This window comes from Epinephelus moara, chromosome 21 (assembly GCF_006386435.1).
Source record: "Epinephelus moara isolate mb chromosome 21, YSFRI_EMoa_1.0, whole genome shotgun sequence".
Lineage (NCBI taxonomy): Eukaryota > Metazoa > Chordata > Actinopteri > Perciformes > Serranidae > Epinephelus > Epinephelus moara.
This window is the reverse complement of record NC_065526.1, coordinates 27141144-27169013: the sequence shown is the minus strand read 5'-3', so window position 1 is coordinate 27169013 and position 27870 is coordinate 27141144. Positions and strand designations below refer to the sequence as shown.

Sequence of the window (27870 nt, the reverse complement as noted above, 5' to 3'; positions counted from 1 at the left end):
TGAAAAACACAGCTGATATTTAACTGATGTATAAGCTGTCAAAATATGATAAAGAACACAGTTTTAAAAAGTGCATTAATATCACACATAAATAAATGTTACAGTGTGTTGTTTATGCACATGCACAAATAGTTTAAGATTGTGTATGTGCATGTGTTCAAAACTCATGTTGAACAGACAAACGGAATAATGCAAGTTAAATGGAAATAAAATACCCAAAAGTAATATGAAAGATTAAAAGACATAAATTAAAAAAGAAAAGGCAGCGTGGAAATAAAATTATGTGCTCTCATTATTAAATAAGAATAGTTTTAGAATAACTGAGACTCTGAAAGTATCAGTTATGGAGGTTAAGTTAAAGAAGTATGTTATCTTTCTTGAAAAATATAATACACATTTCCTTAAACACTGCTGAACTGTAGGCATACATATAATTATAGCCCAAATGTCAGTTACTGGTGTTTTAACCTAATTATTGACGAACTGTTCGTTATAAACCAGTTGTTTATTGTTTATTATTGCACTGCCGACACAAGCTAGATGAGGAGGAGGTTCTTCAATGTACGGTTTGTTTTCCCTGCTGATGAATTTTGTCCTTCTATGAGCACCGTACATCCTCTGTCACATGACCACCAGCGTTTCCTGTTGCTATTGTATTACACTTCCATGTTTTTCGCCCCAAACAGTACTTACACCGTAATGTAAAACTACACCGGACGAAACAGTGACTGTGTGATTTGTTGCACATAGAAAGTTAGTTTACAGTCCTCTCGCGTCGCCACAGCTAGCGGAGCTGCTGACCCGGGCCAACATGGCCAACTGTGTGGCTTTCCAGAGCAAGTTAACCTCGATCATGGAGATGCTAGCTAAAGCTGCCGTGGTGGAAATCAGCAAGCTGTGGGAGGACGGCTTCGCCCTGGTTCAGGTCGAGCTCCGCCGGAGAGAGAGCGAGATTGAAGCCCTGAACAGGAAGTTGGTGTTGATGGAAACCGAGCGGTTAACGGTCATGTCTCAGGCTCAGACTACAAATCTGTCTTCATCATCTTCCTCCAAGAGAGAGCAGCAGAACAAGCTGCTGCCGCCCACCGGCGATGGTAAGGATGACCACACTGACTAGACAGTACACTATATTAACCATTATGTTTTAAACTTAATCACGGCAGGTAAAACATTTTACATGCAACAGTGTAACATTATACACCAGTGATGGAAGAAGTACTCAGATCCTTTACTGAAGTTAAAGTAGTAATACTACAGAGTAAAAAATACTCTATTACAAGCTAAGGTCCTGCATTCAAAATCTTACAAAAGTATACTTAAAGCACCAAAAGTAAAAGTGCTCGTCATGCAAAATAGGCTACTTCAGAATAATCTTTATTGTGTTTCTATTAGATTGTATTTATTGATGCACATCACTTTTATGTTGCAGCTAGTTGAATCTACTTTATATACTGATGGGTAGTTTAATCTATAATTATACATAATAGTTTATTAGATAGTTAATATTCTGTTTTAATAGTGTGGATATGCAACATAACTAGTAACTAAAGCTGTAAAATCAATGTAATTAAGTAAAAACCACAGTATTTTCCTCTGAAATGCAGGGATTGGCCTTTGTGGTTCCAGCTACTCAAATGTGATGATTTTCTCCTTTTCTCTGTTAAATAATATTGTAGATTAATAGGCTAGGGCTGTAAGTAACAGTAGTTTTCATTATCAGTTCATCTGCTCATTAGTTTATCAATAAATATGTTATGTGTGTGGTAAAAAAATTGAGTGGCACTATCAAATTGCTTGTTTTATCCAATCAACAGTCCAATACCCAGATATTCACTTTACTAATAGCCTACATATTACAAAGGAAAGCAGCAAATCCACATATTTGAGAGGCCAAAATCAAAGAATGATTGGTATTTATTATATATTGCTATTGTCTGTTGGTATTTAAGCTTGAAATATCACTCAACTATCAAACATGATATCTAAGAATATTATTAGTGTTTTAACTCAACCTTGGAGGCTACTTTTTGAATGCATATAATTAAAATTTTAGTCTCGTAAAGTGCTGAAAAATTAGCCAGTTGTATGAGTCTGTTAGTCGTATGACAGAAAATTGCTCGACAACAATTTAGAAAATTGTCTGAGCTATTAATAAAAAAAAAAGAAGTTACATTTTAAAAAATATTTTACACTCAGACGTGAGGATTTTGTGAACTGAATAGTTTTGGGTTTTTGGACTTACAGACAGACAAATAAGCACTTTATATATGTCAACATGAGTATTTTTCACTCACATTTTTCACATTGTCTCGGGGAAATAATCAATAGACTAATGAATAATGAAAATGAATAGTTGGAGCCCTGCCACATTCCTCTTAGGTGTCTTTTAGTCTGTGTTGGTAAGGATCTTCCAGCAACCCCTGTTTGTGGTGCAGGTTCACTGTGTTTGGCATGTGTCTCAGGCGGAACACTGGCCCGTTTATACCAGTATAACTTGTTCTATGTTGACTTGTAAGCTTGGAAACCTCATTCATAAAAATGGTGATTGTCATTAAAGCCCGTACAAACCACCATTTGAATCTGAGTACATGTAAATAATGACCCTGCTGTGTTGTTTCAGGGCCGATTATAGATTCAGTCCAAACATTGTCACCTGAGCAGAACGTCAGAGAGAAGGCGGACACCTCAGCGAATCACAGAACACCACCACCACCACCATCACAGACAGAAGAGAAACAATGCGAGCAGCTCAAGTCTGACATCTGTGAAAGTGACTGCAGAGATGATGATGATGAGGACTTAATAGTCAAGCTAGAGGACGAGGACGACGTTCAGATCGTGGAGCAGATAGTGGACTCCGATGCCAGTGCTAACGACGGAGCAGGTCAGTGTGAGATGGAACTGAGCGTCCAACCTGACGAGGTTGTGGTAGAACAAGAGAGCCAGCAGTGGTCGTCAGTGTCAGTGGGAGACAGCGACACTGCTGATGACTCGGACTGCTTTTTTGAACCGAAGCAGCTGTCACAAAATCTGGACTCGGAGATCCTGCTCATTCAGAACGCTTTGGACCTTTTTGATAATTCACCAGAGACAGCATACCCTGACAGGTTTATGAGGGATAATGGACAAGGTGCATCAAGTAAATCAAGGACTCCTATGAGTTCTAGCCACGCTCAGACAAGTCAGCCTATAGAAGCAATAAATCACCCAGAGAGAGGAGTGTCCATCAGATTCCTCTCAGAGAAACAACCTCAAATGAAAAACACATCAGCGTTTAACCCAGACAGCAGATTCTTTCTTTTAAATGACCCTGAGTTGCATAAAACGATAGCAAGTCGCCGCATTAAAGAGAAATGGTATATCTGCCCATTCTGCGGCAAAAGCTTTGATCGCGTCAGCCATCTGGAGATTCACCAGCGAATTCACACAGGAGAGAAACCGTACACATGCGACATATGTGGCAAAAGTTTTTCTCAGAGGAGCAACCTTCGCACTCACCAGCGGACTCACAAAGAGGCTCTATCCCAAAATGCAGTTTGATTCAGTAGCTTTGGAAGAGTGAGAAAAGCTAGAAATATCTGTGTGGCTAGATAAATTAACAAATTCTCTTTGTATTTTGATATTACTGGAAAGTGATGTAGCTGACTGATTTTACTGTGCACTTCTTTTTTGAGGAGGGGGGGGGGGGGGGGGTAAATTCTAACTTTGACATAGCTTGGACTGTAGGAACTAATTTTGGTATTTATGTGCTGTTTGTAAACCCAGCCAGTTAAGAGATTTATTAAAAAAAATATGGGGACATCCAGCCCCAGTGACATAGCTGAGTATTTACTTTTACAGGTTATACATGAGGACACAAACCCCAAAGCAAACCTCTGTGTGTATGATGACTGTAGACCCTCTGATATCCCTTAGCATTTCCATTTTCCCATCCACAGTCCATTTTCAGGCTCACAGTGAAATCTGAGCAAATAGAGCAGCCTAGACTGTGTTATCAACAGTTGCCATGACACGATGACCATGACAGAATTGAGTGTTTTCTTTGTAATGCTGCTGAAACAGGGAGTAATGTAAGTGTGGTCAGGTACATTTCATTAATGTCAATTGTGAGACTCCTTTTGTAAAGGAAAGTCGTATTTATCCAAGGCTAACAAAGACAGAAAACAAAGCACTCACTCCTCATCTTTGCATTTTAAGAACGCAACCTTGCATCATTTTATTAGAGCTGCCATTTTGGAGTTTACAGGTCAGTTGATTCAGATAGGAGACTTCCTAATCAGACCTGCAGGTGCTCCATAGCATGCTGAGAGATGTAGGTGTTCTTGTAGGCAGTCTTAGGTGTCCACCCCAAGTGTCTGCTCTGAGTGGTGGAGCAGCATCGTAAAAGTATACTACACTCGCAAAATGACCATTTGTATATTAGTTACTCTCCGTGTTACGACAGAAACTTTGTTTTATAGCATGCGTCCACGAGGAATCCAAAAAACACTTTTCATCAACTTAAGTAAACAGGGACCATATTTAACAACAGCAAAACCACATCAAAACAGCCATTTACAAACTCACATACAACTCTTGCAGTTTAATCAGTCTTATTTATTCAGTCGTATGTTCAGTGTTTCCCAAACACAAGCGTTTTCACTGAATAAATATAAAACACTTTCGTCTATGAACAGCATGCATGTGCCCAGTCACGCTACTCAGCCGTGTATGAGACTGTACTGATGTGTTTTGAATCATGTTTTTGCAAAAATGCTTGAGTTACGGAAATACTGAGCGTAAGACCAGATAAATGAGACTTGGATTATACTGCATGATTTGTGTGAGAGTTTGTAAACTGATGTTTAGGTTTAGTTTTGCTGTTAAACGTGGTCCCTGTTTACTTCAATTCATAAAGATTGATGCCTTTTTTGGATTCTACGTTCACAGTGAAGGCATGCATGAGAAAGTAAGTTTTCTTCATGAATTAAAGGTAACACAGTGAGTAGCCTAACTGATATACAAATGGTCATTTTGAAGTTTTCCTTTACAGGATTAGTTTGACATTTTGGGAAATGATCTTACTTGGTTTCTTGAAGAGAGCTAAATGAGAAGATAGTTACCTCTCGGACATGGACAGGGCATCGTTCTTTTCATCTAAAGCCTGTACATACTCTGCAAGAACAGAGAAATTTGTTCTTTTTCTCGAGGTGGCAAGAACAAGTACAAAGTTCTTTCTGGCCAGGACATTTCATACTTCACAAGAAACTCAAGTGCAGAACTCCTGGGATATCCTCATAGGCCCTTCCCACTCCAGCATACGTCACACGTGCTTGTCCGCATTAACTACGCCCACTTCAAATTTCTGACCAATCACACAATAGTTCTTGGACACCACACAAGAAAAAAGTTCGGCCCAGATGATGTGTCAAGAACAAGCTGCAAGAACTCCCAAACCAGGGCTGCAAGAAACAAATTATGTAATTCTTTTCTTTGAGCCCTGTGAGAGAGAACAAATTTCTCTGTTCTTGCAGAGTATGTAAAGGCTGTAACTCTCGACAAGAAAGTGAATAAGCAAATTACTCGAAATGACAGAACCAATTGTTTAATACAAAGTTTCTCAAGATAACTGAGCTCATAACCCTGTCAGACCCAGTACATTTAGCCACCCTGTAAAAATCCACTCTTCTTTTTCTACTTGTATCCAGGGAGTCAGAACAGGGATAAACCAGGTCATCTAATGCAAGTCTTACACAAGTGCTACGTTACTGCAGTAGCTGAGATCAGCGATGCCCTTGATCCTCATGTATGAGGTGAAACAAACTTAACTGTCCCAGGTTATACTAAAAAACAATGACTCATATGCTGTACTTTTATGAATAAACATTTGAATATTTACATGTCAGTTTTTCACTTTACTAGAAAAACACTCAATATAAAACAATTTACACAACTTCATACACACATTTGATTTTTCATCAATACAAGATGTTGCTTTACAGTTCATCCTCTACAAGTTTCATCCCATCTGTTCATTGCTATGCTCTGGTCATGGATACAAGTTTGCCGCATGTGTTAATGAACATCCACCAGTTAACTTTGTCTGTGCTCAGGTCCTCTGCGTTTTTGACCTTTTTGTAGCTGCAGGTGCCTGTTACTGGCACAATGATAAACACACACAATCTCCTTATCGCTCTTCCTTATATATATTATAATACATACATTAACAAATACACTAACATCTTTTCCACAGGTGCATCCAAGCAGAAAGTATCAAATATTTATGTACAGTTTAACCTTAAACTTCACCAGGCATTTGGAGCTTAGAAAATTGTGTCTTTATCCATATGTTCCTCCCTGAATGTTTTTGATGTAAACAAGGCACCCTAAGTTAACAGTCAGGATTCATCAGGCCAAAGCAGTGGATGCAGTATTTCAGGGCTGCAGATAATACAGTAAACATTGTGTAACAGGAACCTTTATTCCTTGCACATTCAAGGAATGAGTGAAATAGTAAGAATCAGAAACCTCCTAATGATAGGGCACCCTGATGGCTGTGAACCACAATGTCTGTGGCCCGCTGGGGACGTTCACTGCATGTCATTCATCATCTCTCTCCCCTCACTTCCTGTTGTTTCTTGACTGTTGGCTGTCTATTAAAGGCATAGAATGCCAAAAAAATATTTAAAGACTTCCAAATTGTCAAAGGGTTGGGATAAAGGCAAAAAACTCATAAGCTAGAGGTAAAAAATAAAAGTTTTGATTGTTCTTGGGGCTAATTACCCACTGCAGTCACTGTGCACTAAACAAACATCCTATTAAAAAAAAGAATATCATTTTCAACGCAGGCAGGCTTTATCTCCTGTCATGTTTTAATAAAAGTCTGTGGTCTAGATGACCTGTCCTCTGGGGTGCAGCAGAATGGCATTGGAGTGTGGCCTGGGCCTGAGGATCCCATTACTGTAGTAGAAGTGATTGGTGAGTGCCTCCGAGATCTGGTAGGAGCTGCTGTCCTCGTCGTCCTCATGTCCCTCTGCTACCGACTCTCCACGTGGGGAGTCTCCCTCTCTAAGGTGGCCTGGTTCTGGATCTCTGGGCCCAACGCCTTCGTCCTGCTGGGCCTTCAGGGGAACCAGGGAAGAGGGCAAACCTGAGTCCTGGTATAAACAGCATAAACACACATTACTATTTTTCTGATAGAAAATTGCTAATAATAGTGCTGGATATAGATTGTTTTTTACACCTCTGTTATTATTTACAAATCAAAATGGGGCAAGATCTGAAAGTCCTTGTTTAGACTAAAAAAAAAATCACTGTCACTGATGGTGCAAAATAGGCTGAAAACGCTAAATTCAAACTGAAAATGCTTTGGTTCAATAAGACATAACCCAAATTTGCACTACATTTTGCAACAGCTTTTAAGATGCGGTATGTCTGCTTGTTGGGTGGAAGTGAAAATGAATGTATTCAGATTAAAAAACTGAAGCAGACAGGTAAAAAAAACACAATACTGTTCCAAGCAGCAGTCACTTTAAGGGCAGTTGACCCCAAACTCTCTGCGCAGTGATGCAGTTGGAGGATGTAGCTGGGTAGAAAGAAAATAGTTCCGACATGAAACTGCTCACAACAAGGTCTGTGGACTATCTCGAGTAACTGGGACATGATTTATTTATTTTTTCTTGGCACTTTGAGCACCACAAGCCAAGTGCCATCTAGTTTCACTATACTGGACAGAGGGCAGACATCTTTACAGCAGGTATCTCCAACACTCGGCAACTCATACCAAAACAATCTAGATTGATAACAGCACTATGGTTAAGAGGAAAAATATGTATTTTTTATTTTGGGGTGAACTGTCCCTTTAACGTGGTAAGAATTACACACAGAGGACATGCAGAGTGCTTTATTCTCTGCTATAGCAGTAGCATCATCATTTTGTAACAGGTTGGTCAATACTAGTTCCACTTAAAAAGCAGTTTTCTATATTTTAGCAGTGTAGAATGCAACCCTGTAGAGTTAGCATTTCCTGTAAAAACTGTCTTAATGAAAGGAGTGATTCAGGTAGTTAATCTGGACAACAACAGGTAACAATGCATTTACTAGAATTGTATCATGGCATCTTTCCAGTTTCTGTTTGTAGTCCTTTGTTCTGTCTCCACTGTCTGACAGTGATGCAGATTAACTAAATAAAACATGATACCGTATGACACATTACAAACGAAACTAAACGCAGTTCAACCTAATCTCTCAGATGCTGACACATACCAGTGACATGTTGCTACTCTTCAGGTATGACTCCACCCTCCTCCTGCGCTCCTCCTTCTCTCCATCCATCTCCGCTCCTCTGCGGCTCTCTCTGCTGTCGTGCCAGACAACAGGACGTCCCAGTTCGTCCACCTCCACCCCTCCTGGTGGCCCCCACTTCCCGCCTAGCGTGGACTGGCTGCCTTTGTAGCTGGGTCGTTCCTGCAGCCAGGGAGGTGACCCAAACATTTACAACAATGATAAGAACTGTCTGTTGGCTTAAAGGACTTATTATTTTAATTGTCAATTAATCTGTCAATTATTCTCTCAATTAATTGTTTGGTCTATAAAATGTCATAAAATGCTGAAAAATATCCATCGGTGTTTTCCAAAGTCCAAGATGACATCCTTAAATGTATTTCCTTTGTCCACAACTCATATTCAGTTTACTGTCGAAGAGGAGCAAAGAAACCAGAAAACAGTCACATTTAAGAAGCTGGAATCAGAGAATTGTGACTTTCTTTCTTAAAAAATGACTCAAACAGATTAATTGATTATAATATTGGTTGGCAATGAAGTAAATACAGTAGATGACAGTTACTCAATTAGTCATTGCAGCTCTAGTTGTGATGGAGTTAAGATGGCTGGTGAAAAACAGAAGCTGATGTCACTTTTTGCATTTTGGGTGTATATTTGAAATGTAAATTCATTTAAAATTTTAAATATAAAAATAATCATAGTAATAATTTGCCTCCGATATTTCTTACTGTCAGACGGAAAAGCCCTTAAACGTAAATGCTGTTTTTTAATGGGACTTAATGTTGTCATTAAAATCCAGACTATTAAGTTACATGTGTGTTTCTCTTGAATTCGTTGTGTTCATTGAGTAAAACCCTCTAATACCACATCGGAGTGATCTTGATCAGCAATTAGATTCAATAATCATGGTAGAAGGGCTGCAACTAACTATCTATATATACTAACTAATATTTTCATGGTTAAATAATATCTTGATTGTTGTTCAGGCTAATTAACTATTATATATTCTCTTAAATGTCATAAAATAGATAAAAAATTCCTATTATAGTTTTCCGAAACTCTTCACATTGCCTCTTTTGATTGATTATCATTCTGAAACCCAAAGATATTTAGATATATAAAATATCATATCTTCACATTTCAGAAGTTAGAGTCAGCCAATTTTTTTACATGTTTGCTTGAATAAGAAGTTAAACGTTAAGATAAGAAACTCACCAGAGAGATTTCGCTGTTTTTCATTCGGCTGTCTACTCTGAGCAGAGCGTAATCTTCAGGCTGTAAGAAATAAAGAAAGTAAAGTTAGTGAACATGAACACAAAAGATGAATATAAAATGATTCACCCAGAATGAGATATCAAAAATAAGCATCTATGAACACTGCATGTTATTTGTTTGAAGCTTCAGCAGCCTGTAATCATCGGCCTCCACAGCAGACAAGGCTGTTGTCTTGCCAGCCGCTCCACCCGGCTACACTCGGGCGGGGTGGGTGTGTCGACCTGGTTTCTCTGAACCCTGCAAGTTGTGTGTCTGTGTGTGTCTGTACCTGCACTCTGGGGTCTGTGCTGACAGAGTTTAGTCTCCTGAAGGAGGCTTGTCTGGAGAAACTTTGAATTTCTTCCCTGCGAAAAAAGACAGCACATTTGGAGGATTTCAGTTTTACAAAATAGGCTGGTTTAAAGGAATACTTCACCTGCCAAATGACCATTTGTATATCAATTACTCACCATGTGTTACCTTGAATGTAACACACACAAGGAGTTATTGATTGATGGTCATTTGGCCAGTGAAGTGAAATACCACTTTACAACAAAAGCATTCACAGTCCAGCTGTTGTCAACGTTGGGGCAATAAATAAAAGTCTTTTCCAGTTTCTCTCCACATGGCTTTTTCAAGAAAATGTGGGTCAGCTTACGTTTTTTCACTGAGCTCCATCTCAAGCTTTTTGTTTTTCCGACGATGGTGGCGGTTGACCAGCAGGACGACTATGACCAGGATCAGGACCAAAGTCCCGGCTGCAGCACCAATAATGATCAGCATCAGGTTGTCCATGTTGGACTCGCCCTTGCGTTGAGATGTCTCTGGATGACAGATGGGGACAGGAAGACATCTGATGACTCTCTCTCATGCAAACACATTAACACAGCAACAAACTACAGTGGCTACAGCTCTTTTTGGTTTTGATCCTGACTGATTTACATAGCATCTGTTCATGCCTTCTATCCATCACAAGGGGGCGGCAAAATTGCACAATTACTCCAAATCAAAATGATAATTTGCTCAGTATTTTGTTTAAAACTCAACTTGTCTCATGATTCCAAGTATCTGTCCTCTCATTTCCTCCTTTTACAATACCAACATACAACATACAGCAGCAGGACAGCTTCTTATTTTATTCCTACATGATCTTGACCACTGACAAAGCTGATATGCACATACCTGTTACTGTCAACATGTAGTCTGTTTTTCCTACTCCCACGTTGTTCTTGACCACACACTCGTAGACCCCACTGTCATTCAGGCGAAGGGCCCGCCCAAAAATTAGTTTTCCTCCAACCACAGACGTCCCATCAGGCAAAGCCCCTCCTTTCCTGTGGATAATCAGAGGAAAGGGTCTCCATTAATTGACAATGATGTTTCACAGAGGTGAACTGTACAGAAACCTGTGACTCACTGCCTGAAAAACATCTGTGACTCATTTTGGTGACTAAAGTGAACATAGTTCAAACCTGTATTCCAGTTCAAACTATTTCTGCTGACGTGCCAGAGGAGGAAACACACAGGTGTCATATCTGAACTACAACAGCACTATGAAATGCAGCAACGGCTTGCATCAAGGAAGTCTTTCAGCTAAAATAAACACCACACAGGATCAGGTTCACCGCAGAGTGTAACCACCAATTCGCGTGCACCTGAATCACAAACCTGCTGGGCTTACAACTGGCGCCCATTGATCTGAATAGACCAAATAAATACTAGGTTTGGGGGATTTAAGCAAGTCCGGCAAGTCCCACACTGTGCAGCTGAAGACATCACAGACCACACAATGGAGAGCCAGTTTCTGATCGGGTCCACTGAGAGGGGTCATGTTGCCCTTGGTTTCACTGTGCTGCTGCAGCAGCTATTTAACTGCTGCTTTACCCCCCAACCTAGAGCCAGCTCAGATTTCTTTTCTCAAAACCCCACCTAGCTGCTCAACCCGGCCCTTTATAATCGAGTGGCAGGTGGAGATTGCATCTGACGCAGAGTAGATGGTTGAAAATGATACAGATGAAGTGAGTGCTCTACCTTTAGCAGCCAAAAAGATTGTAATCTGTTTTGTTGGCTCGCAAACTAAGTCGATTGCATCTTTATGGGTGAATTATAACAATATCAATGCAATGAGATGCAGGTATGCATATTTTGTAACCTCTGGGCAGAGCTAGGCGAACTGTTCCCCTGTTTCCAGTCTTTATGCTAAGCTAAAATAAACTGCTATTGGCTGTCACTTCACATTTAACAGATTTACTCATCCAGTTCTTCACAATAAAGTAAATGCGTGCATTTTTAATAATGCTGAAGTATCTCTTTATCTTCTTTATGAAGCATCTGCTTGTCCACACAGTATCAGTTTGTCCTGATGAACGCGCCGAACGGTCTGCGGGGTTGAAAGGATTCAATCCACAATAATCTCAATATTTCAAGATTGCCTCACAGCTTAAGTATTTTTTCACTCAGCACACAATATTTGATCATTGTGTGCTCAGTCGTAGGTGTAATGGCTGGTACAGTGTCTCTAATTTAAGTACAGACCCTGTGTTTTACCAGGCATTAGAGTGATATTTAAAGCATGGCACTATGATTAAGTGCTTAGCATGTGTCTCCTGCTCTTCCTCACACCGCATGCTCCCTCCCTCGTGTGAAAATATCTCCCTCACTCTTTTTCTGACTTCGAATTGCGCAACACGACACCACAGCTTTTATTCCACCATGAATTGAGCCGGGAAAGAAAGGCGTCCTCCTGTAGGTTCAAGCACACTTCTTTGTTGTTTGCATGTGTGTAAGTCCATGTGTATGCACATTTGTGGCTTATGTATGTTTTGAGTCACATTCCAGTGCCATGTAAAGAGCAATTTAGCAGTGCAAATAGCATCACAGTGGGGGGAATTAACATGTAATTGTCACATTCTTGCCGGCAGTCAGACAGAGGTAAACTGTAGATATGTATGAGCAGCAGACAGGCTGGTGACGGTACCGTGTCCAGGTGACATTCCGAGGTTTGGGGTGTCCTCCGCTGTTGCAGACCAGCTCAGCTTTCTCCAGACCCACAAACCAGTCCCCTGTACCAGCAGAGATGGTGGCATCTGGGGGGTCTGACACAGAAACACAGATATAAGCACACACTGACACAAAATATGTACCTATATGCTGCATGGCAGAGCAAAGAGAAAACCTTGTATGTTAGTACTTTTATCAACTGAGATGGCCTTTTAAAGAAATCTGTTCATGCTATAAACACAGATGAGGCTGTTTTTGTCATTATTTATCCAAAAATAGAGTTACATCAGAATTAAAACAGTTGTTTCAGCACTACTCATCATTCTCACACTGATAAGTCTGCAGCATTGCGACAAAATCACTGTTTTGCAAGACACAAAGAAGTCTCAAGATCTGACTATGAAGTCCAGAGTCAAGTCTAAATAGTAAACTTTGTGTTTCGAGTCCTTATGCACAGAATGTAATGCCATTTTATCTGTAACAGTCAGTATATTGCGAAATAATTAGGTGTGTTCTGTTCTGGTGCAGTATGCCAATCCAATGACACAACTGGAATTATATGTTATTTCTGAGTCAAATGTTTTGCATGTTGCTGACGACAGCAGAGTCTTTTCATCTGAATTTGACAATCCCAGGTATTATCTGATGTCTGACTGCTGGTCTGCACTGCCAGACAAATCCTCTCCTCCTGCTCAGGCAATACGATTGGCTGTCAGGGTGATTCCAGTACTGAACATCTGCTGTCAGGAAAATTAAAAGTTGATTCGCTGTGCAGCTGTTTTTAGAATATAAAGTAATTTCCAAGTCAAAAAGTTCAAGTCCGAGTGGAGTCACATGTCATTTATGTTAAAGTCAGGTTGCAAAAAATGATTTTTTAAAGTCATCAGATTCATAACTCGAGTCCACTCCACTGGACATCACTGAGCTGTCCATCACAGTGGACAAAGAGCAATTGTTACACACTGAAGGAACTTAAGTTTAGGAGCCCTCTCTGTAACTGCACCAACAGTAATAGTGGAGGACGAAGCATTACTCATGGACTTTCCCAGCAACCTGCCAATATTGTCTAATGTTTAGTCTACTGTCACCCATTCATTTTCCCAAACAGAGAGGTTAAGCTATACAAATATCTCTAGCAGGGCAAGTAGAGGGAAAAATGCCATTGATTAAAGCAGGACGAGTTAAAGGAAAGTGTCCCACAGCAGTAGAGAAGGTTGAGCTGAGCATACAGTATGCTGTGTCATGATTCTAATCAGATTTGTTCACACTGGCGAAGTGACAAACAGTCTGTGTGTTTTTGAGCATGCAGTGAGCACAAAGCTAATGCAGGCTTCACACAGCTGCAAAAAACCTAAATAAATCGTGGATGGTGGTAGTGCTACTCTGGAAAGATCTCTGAAAACAAAACATGTACCTCAATATTTGGAAAACTACTTTGTTCATATTTGAGAAGTTTAATTCTCTTATGATTTGTTAATTCATTTGAATTCCCATTAGCTGGGGAACAGCTACTCTTCAGAGAAAATTTAATGCAACTCTGTAAATAAAAGTGAAAGTAATATGACATACCCATGCACGCACATAATACATGTATTTACATATAAAACAAGTCATACATTTTTAAAAGTTACAGTTGACTTAAATCCAATGTTAGACATATTATATCATTACCTGTAAATATATAACTGTACATTCTTGTATACTAACTGCAAAACAACAATATACCTTAAAGACTATAATATAGTATATCCTCTGTATAATCAGTTTGTGGTGTGGATTTGGAGTAATAGAGAGGGTGTTTTTGGATGTGAGGGGTCAAGTCGCTTCCCAGTATTGGCTGCTTGATGGGCGTGGCACTAGGTACATGGACTGTCTGCTCCCAGGTTTCAAACCGCACCAACACGGCAGCTCGTTTGGAAGCTTTATCTTATGTTAAGAAAATAGTTCACTAAAATGTGTTTCTGATAACATTTGGGGCGAGAAATAAGCCATGCAGCTGCTAAATCTGTCTGAATTCATGATCAACAACAGTTAGTTTAAAAGTTATCTGGGTGTTTCCAGAGACGGTAAGTCACACGGGATGCCACTGATTTGCATGAAGTAGCCTAGATTCAACTTCATGCAAAACACAAAGCTGCTCTGAATACACTGTACTGTGCTTACACAGACAAGGAATGGGAAGTGTGGTAATGACGGATCCTGTGGGCACATACTATAGGTGATACAAGGTTAAACAGATATCTTAGCACTAGGTTAGCTCAGGTTGCTAAGCCTGCACACTACAAACCTAATCAAGTCATGCAGTCATGACTGATAACATTACTGTCATTTATATTTTTCTATGTTTTGAGTGGAATAAACCTTTTACACTGCAGGCATGTTGAGCTGCCATTACATGTACAGGAAATGCACACCTGTATCTAATAATAATTAATCATTAACGGCTACATTCCACAGCTCTGGTATGGCTTCCCTTCCTGACACACCTAAGTGAAACAAATGATCATTAATGTTATTATTAGTGACACTTGTTCTTTCTAAGGAATCATTCCTGCTATGAGAGTCAGAGGCAGAGTTACTGCATTCTCCGCAGATTTTGAGTATTTAGAGTGTTTGCACCAAAAAACTAATTCAGTACACTTAAAAGGTCAGTATACATGTCAAGTTTAATTGACGTTAATTTGCTGTCCATCTGCGGGTGTACTGCATAGTTGCTGCTGGTACAAAATGTGCAGGTGTATTGATTTGTGTATACTAACTACAACATAGTACTCTGTGACATTAGAACAGTACATGCTGTATACAGTTGGTATGTAGCATAGAATTGGACTCAGACAAAGAGTCCTTGGTTCCTCCCACTGATGTTTGACTCAACAAGCAAGATTATTTCTGCACTAAGACAAGCTCTATCAAAAAAAATATAAAATCATGATCATCTGTATTGTTTTTGCCGCATTGTTGGTCTCTCTTGACCTTAAAACACAGAATGATTACCAGCTGTACTCACACTGCACCACCAAAGGGTTTGAGAGCCTGCGCGGCTGCTGCAGGCCGGGATGCCACACCAGACAGTCCAGCTTCTTCCCGTTCATGCTGCGCAGGGGGTGGAGGGAGTAGTAGCTGGACACGGACCCGCCCTCGTTGGTGCGATTCTGGGACTGGCCTGGCAGGTCGGTGTCCCAGGAGAGACGGGGAGGCGGGCGGCCCACAGCTCGACAGGAGGCGGCCACACCGAACGACTGGCCTTCCACCAGGATCACAGGCTCCAGGGAGGAGATGGGTAAAACTAAGAGAAGAGGAAGAGGAACAGTTTAGAGGAAAGTCCCCCTTCCCTCAAAAATGTGTTTTGATTTGTTTGCTCACTTGGATGTTTGAGCTTAACTGGGAAGAATGTTTCCACATTCCCCTGCTAAAGGTGGACAGTTTCTCTACATCTACACGTAGATGTATGAGGATTTTATGACATCACATCTAGTTTGGCAACTACTCGTCCAATATGCAACCTCTAGTGTACATACATTGAAACAGACGTGAGGAAACAGAAAAGACATCTTGTGTCCTGCTGTTTAACATGTTTTTTTTGGTACTTAAAGATTCTGGATTTTTCATGGTGAGAGAATAAAAGTTATTTTAAGAATTTTTAACAAGGTAATTGAACTTTTTAGAGAAAAAAACACATCAGACACGAGTATTTTTTTAAGCTATGAAACAGTATAAAAGTATAAAAGGCCAACAATTTCTGTCCTTCACAGGTAAATCATTTTGCTTACTAACTTTTTTGTTTTTTTCTCTACAAACTGAAGATATTTTTTAATTATGTACTCTTTTTAAAACATAAAACCTTTCCTGATGTGCATACTTGTACTGTATTATATATATTGTGTTATGTTTTCAGATTTTGTGTTGTCTTGCTGTTATGGAACTGTGTTTTCTGTCCTCTATATTAATAACACAAGAAAAGGAGTATTAGATTATTAACAATGATGAGCTTAACTGCTTGTGTAATGCACAAACCCTACAATTACTGCATTAGGAGTTAATTAATACTTCCTAAAGCCTGCTCAAGGCTAATTTGTCTTTACCTAAAATTACCTAAAGTGGCTGTAATTAGATCCATTAGAACCAGGACGTCACTAAATGTTTGTGCAGTGATTGTCATTGTTTGTATGGAACAAGTCTGAGCAACGAGGTCTTCAAAATCTTCCTGCTGAATACTTTCATTAAAAAGGACCTTCAATACATCCTGGAACACAGAGAAGATGATATCCACAGAACAACCGCCATGATTTTACTGAGGAATCTACAACAGAGAAAACTCTCAGAGAAAATTCTGAGAGACTTCAGAGAAAATTCTCAATTTTCAGATGCAGGATATGAACTAAAACATCAAGTCCATCACAACAAGATAAAAACCCTGTGGCAAATGTCACCCGTAATATTTTCACATAAATACATTTATGTTTTGTTACTCTTTGTCACCAACTGGTTTAACATGAATGTGATTCACACCCAGCTCACTGCTGCCTTTGCTGTTGTAAACACCTGGTAAGTCTTTCTATTGGCGTTTGGATTATTAACGAAAGAGACGAAACAGGTAGTTAGCATTAGCAGAGATAGCCATTATGGATTAACACACAAAGAAAGGGGCACCACCCGTAGAGACTCAAACTTCATAAACAGAGACTCCAAAACACATGACATCACAGTCCCGCCCCTCAGTATTTGACTGACAGGTGATATCCTGCACTATCCTGCACACCGAAAAAACAGCCCAAATAAAATAGATGACAGCCATCCATGGCCAAATAAAACCACCTAAATAAACCAGATACATAAAAATCCCACGGAAATCGATAAACTGACCAAAAGAAAGGAGCTTAATCCAGATTTTTTTAGATCCATAACATAACAGAAAAAAACAGAAGACAGCTCTAACCACACAAACTAGACTTCAGTTTTTAAATCTGCACATGGACAAATTTATATGCAGCTTAGGGATCAAGCATTTTGCAGTTAATAAAAGTCTTATGGGTTAAGGAGTCGAGGGAATTCAGTGCTGGAGGTTGTCAGTTACTACTGTGTGTATTTCTGCAGATTTGTCTTATCTATGGCGTGCTGGGACAAGTTTAAGACTAACCTGTCACTGTTGATGATGATGACTGGCGGCAACATGAGAAAGTCATTTAGAACTGATCAGGTTGCAGCACTGCAGGTTTAACTTGAAAAGGGATCCAAAAAAAAGCAGCACCCCCACAGCTGCTGTTATGGTGCCTCTCAAATCACTACAGAATGTATTTATCTTACTAAGTGATAAGAGGAGGAGATCCAAAATGTTCTCTCAGGTGACTGAGTGATGGTGACAACGCTGCAGAAACTAAACATGTCATCTGGTTTGGATTCGAAATTGAGTTTATTGCATCGATGTGGAAAAAAACAATTAAGTGTTTTGCAGAACTTGTAGTTATGCAATGAAAAGCTCACTGCTTTGAGACTTTGAATGTGAAAAGAACTGTTTTCTTGATACCAATAGTTTAGTAATACACCTTATCTATTTCAAGAGTTAGGTAAGCACTGAAAACAGGTGTGATTTTAAGACCGAGGGCAAAGTTTCAGACACAGAATGAAGCACTACTGGAAACTCCAGTGTTTGGTGGGCGTTGTTGGACATTTTGTCTGATCCATATTTTTCATGTACATTTGTGCTTAATTTACCTAATACTCTCATTCCGTTTCTCCATATTGTGCTGCAGAGGTTTTCTTTATATGAATCTACAGGAGTTTAAAGCTCAAGGGTGTGAAGCCCTTTGTGAGGCTACGTTCACAGTGCAAGCCTTAGTGCTCTATTCAGATTCATTGCTCAGATCAGATTTTTTAATGTGGCCAATATCAAACTCCAGTGTGAACAGGCCACAAGCAGCCCGCATGTACAAAGGAACAATAACAAAGAAGTCACACGCAGCACACTGTTGTATGAAAGCAAACATGGAAGACAGCGTTTACGGTTTCCTTTACAAGTTGATGTGCAGCTGAAGCCAGAAAAGTTGTGAGCAGGTGATAAAATGGGCGAGAATGAGGAAAAAGAGAGCCAAGTTTTTAATCATGGATTTTTGTGGAGCAATGACTGCTACTTCTATATGGAGATGTGTGTGAGGAGTGGTGGGATCGTGGCGTGAATGACTTCACTGTAACAGATATCATCCAAAATTTCAAGAAGTTAAGGCTCAGTTTTACATCTGTCAGTGCCTCTCCACAAGACTCTCGACGCTCAGTTCAGGCTACCAGTCTGTCTTTCATGGATGCATTCACAAAGTGACTCCGAACAGCACAGACTCGTGACAAATGTCAATCTAAAGTGACAAAAAAGTTGCATGAATTCCGATAGGACTGTTCAGATTGAGGTTGCATTGCAAAAATAAGACCTGTACCTGATTTAGGATCACACATGATTTGTGCTGCTAACACTGTTATGAAAAAACTGATCTGAGTCATGTAAGAGCAAAAAAAGAAAAGAAAAAAAAAATTCACCAATGTGCCTTACGTGCACCAAAGAAAATCACCTGACTTTATTAAAAGCAGGTTTTGGATATATTTTTACATTTGGGTTCCATTTCAATCTTAGTTTTTTTCATATTTTCCACTTGACTTGGCATTAACAAGTTACAAAAAGTACTACACAAAGAAATCTGCTACAAAAATACACTCATTTTTTTCTTTTCACCCACTTAAATTTAGATATGCTGTCAGTGTGTGTGGCCACGTTGGCAAACCTGCTGAATTCCCCTTGTCTTTTTCTTCTATGAAGATGATTACGGTTTAAACGTCATTACAGCAGCTCTGATAGGATTAGGAAGGTGTGGGAGAGGAGAAAGAAAGAGACAGAGAGGATGAGGATGACTCTTACTCCAAACGGTGAGTGTGATGCGCCTCTCAAAGTTTCCGTTGGGGAAGGTGGAGATATGGCAGGTGTAGCTGCCCTCATCCGACTCCTCTGTGCTGGGGATGAGCAGAGCCGAGTTCACCGTGGGGCTCCCACTCTCGAACCTCACCCGACCAGAGTAACGCCCAAACTCTGATATACAAAACAAAGATTTCAGATCAGGCCAGATTATCATCCTTTACAGAGCTCAAACTGACAAAAAAAATACCCTTTAAAAATATGGGAACAAAATTTTCCCAATGAGAAACGCTTAGTCGAAGCATTAACTCCAACAAAGGCAAATAGATTATCAGGTATTAGCAATATAAAACATCATTTATCCAATGACATCACAACCCACCCCTACAGACAAATAATCCAGGTGTAAACTAAACACTCTCCTGGTATGATCTCATTGTCAAATCAAACTGAAGCATGCTGTTATCAGATTTGTGAGGTCTTCCATCACAGAGCTGTGACCCAATAATAATTTAATCATAAAAAGAGTTAACGGTTATCAGTTATTAGTCATTGCATGTCAAGCTCAGCCCCTGTCAATCTCATCATACTACTCAGATGAGAGGAGGTACCAATTTATTCAGCCAATCTGGCTGTTATCAGGCTATTAATGGCTGTTATCATAAGCATTATGTGTAAACGTTCGGATAAGCATCATGTTTATAGGTTAGTAGTGGCCTGACACACCTATTAGGTTGATAGGGCCATTTCAGGCCATGAAATTAAACTGAAAGGGACACAGGACTTTCACCCAGGAGACTAGGGTTCGAGACCCCTGTGAAACCAATATTTACGCTCAACCCTGATGTTTTTCTAAACCTAACCACATCATTTTGGCAGCTAAACATAAGAAAAGTGAAACCTAAGAAAGTGGTAGACCTTGGGTGATTTGGATCAACCCAAATGTTACAAAAAGCAGCCCAAAATATAATAGCACTATCAAAACTATTATATTATTTGTATTTGATTGGACCTTCAACTTAATTCACCATCAGGCAAACAAGTCTATATATTGAGCTTAGTGTGATGCAGCAGACGCAAAACTGATTTGTCATCATCTGCACACTGCTACGGTTGCAACAGTATGATACTTTCACAGGGCGATGAAGTCTCAGAAAATATTGTGGTTTCATGATATCATGGTATTACAGCATTATTGTTATCATCAATCAGAATGACCCTTAAAGGAATGAAAAAGGGAGGGTTTTTTTGGTTGAACAAATGTTTTATTACTATGATTTAAAGTTTAGGGGGCTACACCAATGACTGTTCAATGCATGTTGAAGATGTTTTAGGTTTCTATTAGGAACTGAAAGTTCAGCTCATAAGAACTGAAAACTGTCATGTAAGTTCACTAAACTGTGTATTCAATACAATACTTTTTAGTTTTTCTTAGATACATTTTAAGGGGTTGCCTATTTTTGCTTAAAGAAAATATTTGTCACACAACAGAACTATTTCAGTGGTAGAACTCTGTAGTATTCATCAGGTTGATGTAATATCTTGTGTAAGGTACGACTCTTAAACAAAAGCCTGATAAGTACAGATCCTGTGAGTGCACTTGCAACCCAAGGATGCATCTGAGAGTGATTTAGCTCATGAGAAGGAATGCTTACACTAGACTTAATGTCCAAACTGTAATTGTAGAAACTGCTGTGCAAACCAGTCTGAGAAAAACTCTCTCCACTATTAACCCTTCGCTGCAGCCTACCTGTATGGCCATCCATGAAATGGGCAGTGATGATCTGGTCCTTGCTGCCATCTGGGAGCTCCTTGTGCCAGGTGACCTGCACCACCTTCTGCCCCTCCCCCACCTGGTAGTGACAGGGCAGTCTGGTCTGGCTCTCTGCGAAGGAGCGCAGGGAGGTGTGGGGCTGCGGAGGCTCCACAAAGTCACCCTGCACACACACTGCTGTGGAGAGAGAGTGTGCAGATAAAGTTAAGGGACGATAAGAGGTATGTGGTGAGTGAGGTGCTTAAAACAATTAACTAATTCGATGCAAGGTCTCTGGTGATTGCAGCTATTTATGACACTTTATCATTTAGAGTCCAAAGTGAAACTCTTGTTAGTTACAGTTCTAGTTCAGAGGATAGTCTGTTGTTTATGTAGCATGTCTGGCTTTCGAATGAGCAGTGACTTGGGCCTGATAGTATCAAGCTAATGTTTGCCTTTTATTATTTTATATGAGCAGATCTCTGAGAGTGCACTTGGGTACAATAGTGCGTTGGAGCTAAATGCTAATGGTAGCATGCTAACATGCTTACAATAACAATATAAACATGCTGATGTTTAGCAGGTATTATTTTGACCATGTTCACTATTTTAGTTTAGCGTGTTAGAATGCTAAAATTAGCTAATTAGAATTTAGTCATAAATAAGTACCTGATCCACCTGATGGTGGAGCTAAATTAAAAGTCAAGGACACGCCCTAACGGCAACCTCCAGGGCTGAAAAATGAAGCCAACACGGAGGTGCCACAAACTGCAGTTCCTTGAATGGCTCCAAAATAGAGTCAGTCCCCATAGACCCCCCATGTTAAAGTGCCCAACTTTACAGCAGAAATAAACATGTTTACAGCCTGATATGAAAATTGTTTTGGTCTCTATGACTGATGTCAATATTCATGACAACTGTATGGGAAATTACTTTTTATATAATTCAGAGTGACATGCTATTCAGGTTTAAAGTTACACTTAATTAAGGTCGGGGCTGTTTTGAGTGACAGGCTGTCTGCAAGGTGCCACTTCAGTCTGAGAGTCAGCTCCACCCTCTCATACACCTCTAGCTCCAAAAAACAAGACAGCAACGGCCAAAATGCCAAACCTGAGGCTTCAAACAGGGGTGTAACAATACATCCATCTGGTTTGATACTGTATATCGATCAAGGATTAACCTTCCCATGTCATTGATGTTTCTGTCTAAGCACACCGCCTTCCTAAACATTCAAACTGTGGGAAAAAAGAGGATTTTTAAAAAATGTATCATTTCATATCAATTGCAGGCCTCTTAACTGACTTGAATCAAAATCATACCATGGCAGACTTTGTGATATTTGCAAATATTGTATTGTTGTCCAAAGAATCAATATAATACCATGTATCGTATTAAAAGTTGTGATTTACACCCTTAGCTTTCAATTGAGAGTCCACAAGCCATTGGGTGACATCACAGTAGCCAGGTCCATTATGTTATATAGTCTGTGGGATCACCACAGTTATTACAATTCATCCCGAGGGGAACATGAATGTCAGTAAAAAAAATTCACACCAATCCACTTGATAAGTGTTCAGACATTTTGCAAAAAGGCAAAAAATGTTGACACTTAAACAGAATAAAGTCATCGGTATTCACCATATGGGAGCATTAAGAACTGTAAAAGTCATGGTACTCCCTTAAATAGATATGAAGATATTTCAGTCTGGACCAAAGCCGTGGACCAACTGTCTGATTGACTGACTGACTGACTGACTCATTGTCAGTCACATCGCCAGCATGTAACAACCCCAAACATTAGCTTTTTCCAGCTTTTTAAACGTGAGGATGTGCTACTTTTCTCTGTTTCCTGTCACTATATTTGGATTGTGCACATTTGGTCAGATAAAAAAGCAAAGACATCCCCTTAGACTGTGGGAACTTGTAGTGACCAATTTCCACTATTTTCTGATATTTCATAGACTAAAAGATTAAGCAATATAATTGTTTTAACAAAAATAATTGCTAGTTGCAGTACTAATTCTTTTTTTCTGCATTTATACAGTATAATGTAGTTTCCTTGAAGACTTGCAGACCTATGTACATCCTACAACAACTTTCATACACATGTAATTTACTGATTTGGTTGAAAAACAGTGCATCCATCCATTGACACCACATCCTGTTAAAGAAGGCAGGAGGCCATTGGGCGAGAGGCGAGCAATACCCCAGACTGCTTAGACAGATAAACACACTGACACCTACGGGTCGTGGGCGTGCCTTGTCTGTTAGCACGCAGACACTGAGAATAATGCAAACTCCACAAAGAAGGTGGACGGGTGGTTTGAATACAGATCTTTATGCTGTGAGGCAATGGTGCAAACATCTTAAACAATAGTGCTGTTATGCGTCTTAATTCTTTCCTCAAAAGCAGAAATGTTTCTCTGTTTGTGAGCAGACGTGCTCAGAAAGAGCTGCTGTGGAGAGTTGTTTGTTATATGATGGTTTAGGTGCTGTTTTAGAGGTTTTTACACATGCTCTTATTTTAGATCATAACCCTGTTTGAACTTTCCCTATTGATAAAAAAAAAAAAAAAAGTATTTGTTTTGCAATGCCCATCTAATATTTTATAAGGTAAACTTTTGGTATGTTATTATCAATTGTGGATGTGGTATTTCCCTCGGGTATTTAAGATCTGGTTCTCCTCTTGTATTGAATTTGATGCCTGACAAAAGTCAATGACAAAAACATGTCTTTCATAAACATAGAGCTAACAGTGTGCAGGAATTTTCTTGTGCATGAACAGCAGCACTGAATGTCACTCCAATTTGGCATGGAAATTAAATAATTACTGTTCTTAAAACAAATTAATCAAATAGTTAATATTCACCTAAAGCAGCAGCTTCACTACACTGCAGTTTCACATCAGTGTGGTGTTATCCCACCAGAGCTGTCATCAGTGCCGACTAATGACTAAGTCTGACTGTACTTATCACACCTGGTTAAAAGTCTACATCGAAGCGTGGGAGACACGGAAACATGAATGAAAAGGGTGTGTGAGAGAAATGCATCTACAACTCAGAGAGGGAAAACCAAACATTTGCCCTTTGATTTCTGGGGTGAACACACTTTTTTCCCCATGGTTACTGATTCATGAGCTCAATTAATGATTACACTGCAGCCGATATGGGACGCAGACTCACTCAGATAAAGTCCCACACAGTTGGTGCAAGGACGCATTGACAAAACAGTGACACTGTGAAAAAGGGAAACAGTGTCTTCACACACACACATACAGGAGGTTTAAATTTGGCCAACAAAGACCTACAGTGTGGGTGACCTAATTGTGGAGTGGAAAGAGCAAAGGCGACACAGTTTTGTAAAAGAGCAACAGCAGAAGAACAGTTCAATCATTCATGCCGATAGAGGGAAGAGACAGAGGTAGACACAAATGACGTTCGAGGAAGGCAAAGAGAAATAAAGACAGAGGGGAGAGTCAAGAGAGATAAACACCAAACTGAAAGAAAGAGTTAATCACTCTCCACACGCACACATTCTAGGTAAACACAGGTTCACCTGAGTCACAAAGCTGCTATACAAGCTTTTCCTGTTCACTCAGGATGGCAGTAACTTTATCACACCCGTGGTTGCAAGAATTTAGAAAAACAATAGTCTAATATGTGCATTTGCTCTCGTAGTCTGAACAGCACCCTGGCGTTCCATCACAGCTGAAGAAGGAAGCAAAAGCAGCCGTGTATCGACACAATTAGTCACAAAAAAAACAGGAGGGTGCAGGTTGGGCAATAAGTTCTGATTCACGTTGACTAAATGTAAGAATGTGACGGGGCCACATTCTGTTATGCTGTTTCTTTCTCCACACCTGCAGGGACAAACACATACACCACCGGGCCAAAAGTATGTGGACACCCAAACATTCTACCCATGAGTGATTGTTAAAAATGTCATTCCAAGACCATCTGAATTAATCTGCTGCTTAAACAGCTTCCGCTCTTCATGACAGTCACAGCTGACTTCAGATTCTCAAAGGTGTTGGATGGCACTGAGGGGGTCAGGGCTCTCTGCAGGTCAGACAGATTCTTCTACATCAAACAAGGAAAAGCATTTCCTTTTGGACCTGGCTCAAACTGTTGCCATGAGGCTGGAAGCACACTATTGTCTAATAATACCGTCATATACTGTGGCATTTGGGTTTCCTTTCACTGGAACTATCTAGATGAAACCACGAAAAACAGCCCACAACTAACACGACAGTAGACATGGGTGTCAAGATACTTTTGGCCTAAGAGTGTATACTGTATAAATGAAACACCACCTTTAATGATTGGCCATTTATCTACAAAAAAGAGGAAAAATACTCCAACATACATCAAAAATAAGACAGAAATGGACTGTGCCACTAAGATCTATACCACATATACGTTTGGCCATGCAGTGGAACCATAGACAGCAATATTCTGACTATAGCCATGAGCAAAGACAGATTTAGATGGTACATATAAGCATAAACATTAAGAAATATTGTATTGATGTTACAGGATTTTCTCCTGTAAAGTACCTAAAAGTGATTTTAGCCTGACAGCACCTACTTACAGGAATATTCTGTCCTTACAAGAACAATATCATATAAATAATAATGACTCTTTAGGAAGTGGAAATGACAGTAAAGTTACTGTTAACCTGTATTTTAAGTATCAGACATACTGCAACTTAATTTTAGTAATATTACAGTCTCTTTTCATAAAGTACAAGGAGCTGATATATATATTTTTGATACTTTCACACAGCACAGCAAATTCTGGGCCACCACTGCTTAAAAAGCAGCAACCAAAATGACAGCAGGTGTCCAAAAATTAAAGTACAGACAGTGAAGGTTGTAAAACAGTGAACTTTCCTGTAAATGAATGTCACAAAACTCACCAGCTAATAAAAGCAGTGCCACACACTTTGCCCTTTGCCCGGTCAACTCCATCTTTAGTCCAAAAATAAAAGCTGGACTGAATCACCTTCGTTCCTAAACTGTTTAAACAGCTTTCATTGTTGATATCTGTATAAAGTTCAGACAGGAAGGCCAGTGGTTAGCAGCAGTTAAGAGTCCGCAGGTGCAACAGGTGTTTCCTCTTCAAATCACATACATGATGCTTAAAAAATAAGATTCCTCCACTTATTGTCCACTCGTTGAATGTTGTTTAGTGCAAAATGGCTTTAACTTCATCTCGAGTGCAAAAATCCTCTGCAGCACCTGAAGGAATAACTCAGCAGAGACAGTAAGAGTGAAGAGATGACACTGGAAATGATATTTGAGCTCACGCAGAAAAGAAAAATAAAACGCGTATTGTCCAAACACAAGCCTGTTGGTTTGTCACGCACTAGGAGAAGCACCTCTACACCTGTCTGCGCCAGGCCCCGCCCCACCGCACCACATGAACTCGCCCACTCCGTGCTGCGTTTACGTGGTGTTGAGAAAGTTGCTTTCAGTTCTGTACAACAGGCATCCTGCTGCTTCATACGTTGGTTTAATTAGATGTATGTGTGTAAACAAATGTTAAGATTGATGGTTAATCAGTCAGCTTGATTCAACCTTACAACACTTTTCACACAACAGAGAGAAAAGCTGATTAAAACAAAATGAAATTAATAAAAAGTACTTAAAACAACAAACTCCACCAAAGTCTTCAGCAAAAAGGTTGACTAAAAGTAGCTTTACACGTGTAGGCGAGGCCTTTTAAAAGTGGTATGAATCTTTATTTCCCCACAGCTGTATGAATATTAAAATGTACTTTTTCTGTTTATCTAGCACTATGCCATGAGCTCAGGCTTGGGCATATATCTTTGATTTCTGATTGATTTGTGCAGCTTTGCACCTTCCATCAGCCTACAATGGAAATATATACTAAAATAGAACAAATTGAGAATTGAGAAAACATAAAAGCCCCCCCAAATAATGTTGTAGTTACCAGTAAGCCTAGGAGATGCTTTATTTCATGAGAGCGATTTAACGCATGGTGGACATTTCAATAGCCAAAAAAACTATAAACCAATCTGTCATTGTAAAAGTTGTCATTGTTAAATGAAGTGGGCAGCATTTTTGGTTATAAGATACCTAAAAAAAATTCTCCAAAAATGTTGTTTGTTGAATTGTTGAAAATGGTTTCCCATCTCTTAACACAACACGTGGTGCCAACAATTCACATACACGTTTGAATTCTCCAGTAACACTTGAACGCAGCACAATTTTGTGCGGAATTCCAAATGATCCAGTTTTTCCAAAACAACCTGACTGTTAATCTCTGACAAAAAAGATGCACCTGTTGTTTCAGCTGTTTATCAGTTGACTTAAGATGGTGACAGCCTGCAGCTACAACACCTGACAGCGACAGCAACATTCATTAAGGATGCACAGTTTGGATGTACAGACACATTTACCAAAACTGTATTATGCAGCATGTTGATGTGGAAAAACCCCTGCTGCAGTCATTACTTTACTCACCCTGAGTCATCATCATCGTAATACTTACAGTGAATCTGTGTTTACTTCTGCACTGTATGGGTGGGAATGGGTATGTAATGGGAATCAATGACAATATGAACAAGAACCAAGCGAACATATAGGTTTAAAAAATAGCTCCCTACAGTCCCCCACTGTAAATTGCAGCTGTGACCCCAATCTGAGTAGGTTATCTTTTGTTTTGGAAGTTAAAATGGTTAA

At 39.7% G+C, this 27870-nt stretch overlaps 2 protein-coding genes across 4 annotated transcripts; one reads left to right on the top strand and one right to left on the bottom strand.

Annotated features, from left to right (window-relative positions):
* Window positions 1–619: 619 nt before the first annotated feature.
* Window positions 620–5875, top strand: LOC126383249 (zinc finger and SCAN domain-containing protein 5A). The gene is made up of 2 exons (XM_050033751.1): window positions 620–1094; window positions 2621–5875. Exons 1-2 carry the CDS (start codon window positions 812–814, stop codon window positions 3538–3540), a joined length of 1203 nt encoding a protein of 400 aa, XP_049889708.1. The 5' UTR covers window positions 620–811; the 3' UTR covers window positions 3541–5875.
* On the bottom strand, window positions 5848–26587 carry nectin4b (nectin cell adhesion molecule 4b). 3 transcript variants are annotated; one of them, XM_050033749.1, is made up of 11 exons: window positions 26082–26587; window positions 21162–21362; window positions 19418–19585; window positions 15524–15802; window positions 12494–12611; window positions 10699–10850; window positions 10175–10340; window positions 9806–9881; window positions 9478–9537; window positions 8245–8445; window positions 5848–7100 (listed from the first exon to the last, which is right to left on the bottom strand). In XM_050033749.1, the coding sequence occupies exons 1-11, from the start codon at window positions 26131–26133 to the stop codon at window positions 6870–6872; spliced, it is 1704 nt and encodes a 567-aa protein (XP_049889706.1). In that variant the 5' UTR covers window positions 26134–26587; the 3' UTR covers window positions 5848–6869. The 3 variants fall into 3 exon arrangements, with proteins under 3 accessions (XP_049889706.1, XP_049889705.1, XP_049889704.1); XM_050033748.1 differs by having other exon boundaries at window positions 5848–7136; window positions 21162–21359; window positions 26082–26585; XM_050033747.1 differs by having other exon boundaries at window positions 5848–7136; window positions 26082–26583.
* Window positions 26588–27870: the final 1283 nt, after the last annotated feature.

Coding starts and splice junctions, on each gene's coding strand:
- LOC126383249 (XM_050033751.1), top strand. CDS start 812: ATGGCCAACTGTGTGGCTTTCCAGAGCAAGTTAACCTCGATCATGGAG. Junction 1,095..2,620: donor GCTGCCGCCCACCGGCGATG/GTAAGGATGACC, acceptor GTGTTGTTTCAG/GGCCGATTATAGATTCAGTC.
- nectin4b (XM_050033747.1), bottom strand. CDS start 26,133: ATGGAGTTGACCGGGCAAAGGGCAAAGTGTGTGGCACTGCTTTTATTA. Junction 12,612..15,523: donor AAACCCTTTGGTGGTGCAGT/GTGAGTACAGCT, acceptor TTTCTGTGTCAG/ACCCCCCAGATGCCACCATC. Junction 7,137..8,244: donor AGAGTAGCAACATGTCACTG/GTATGTGTCAGC, acceptor TGTTTATACCAG/GACTCAGGTTTGCCCTCTTC.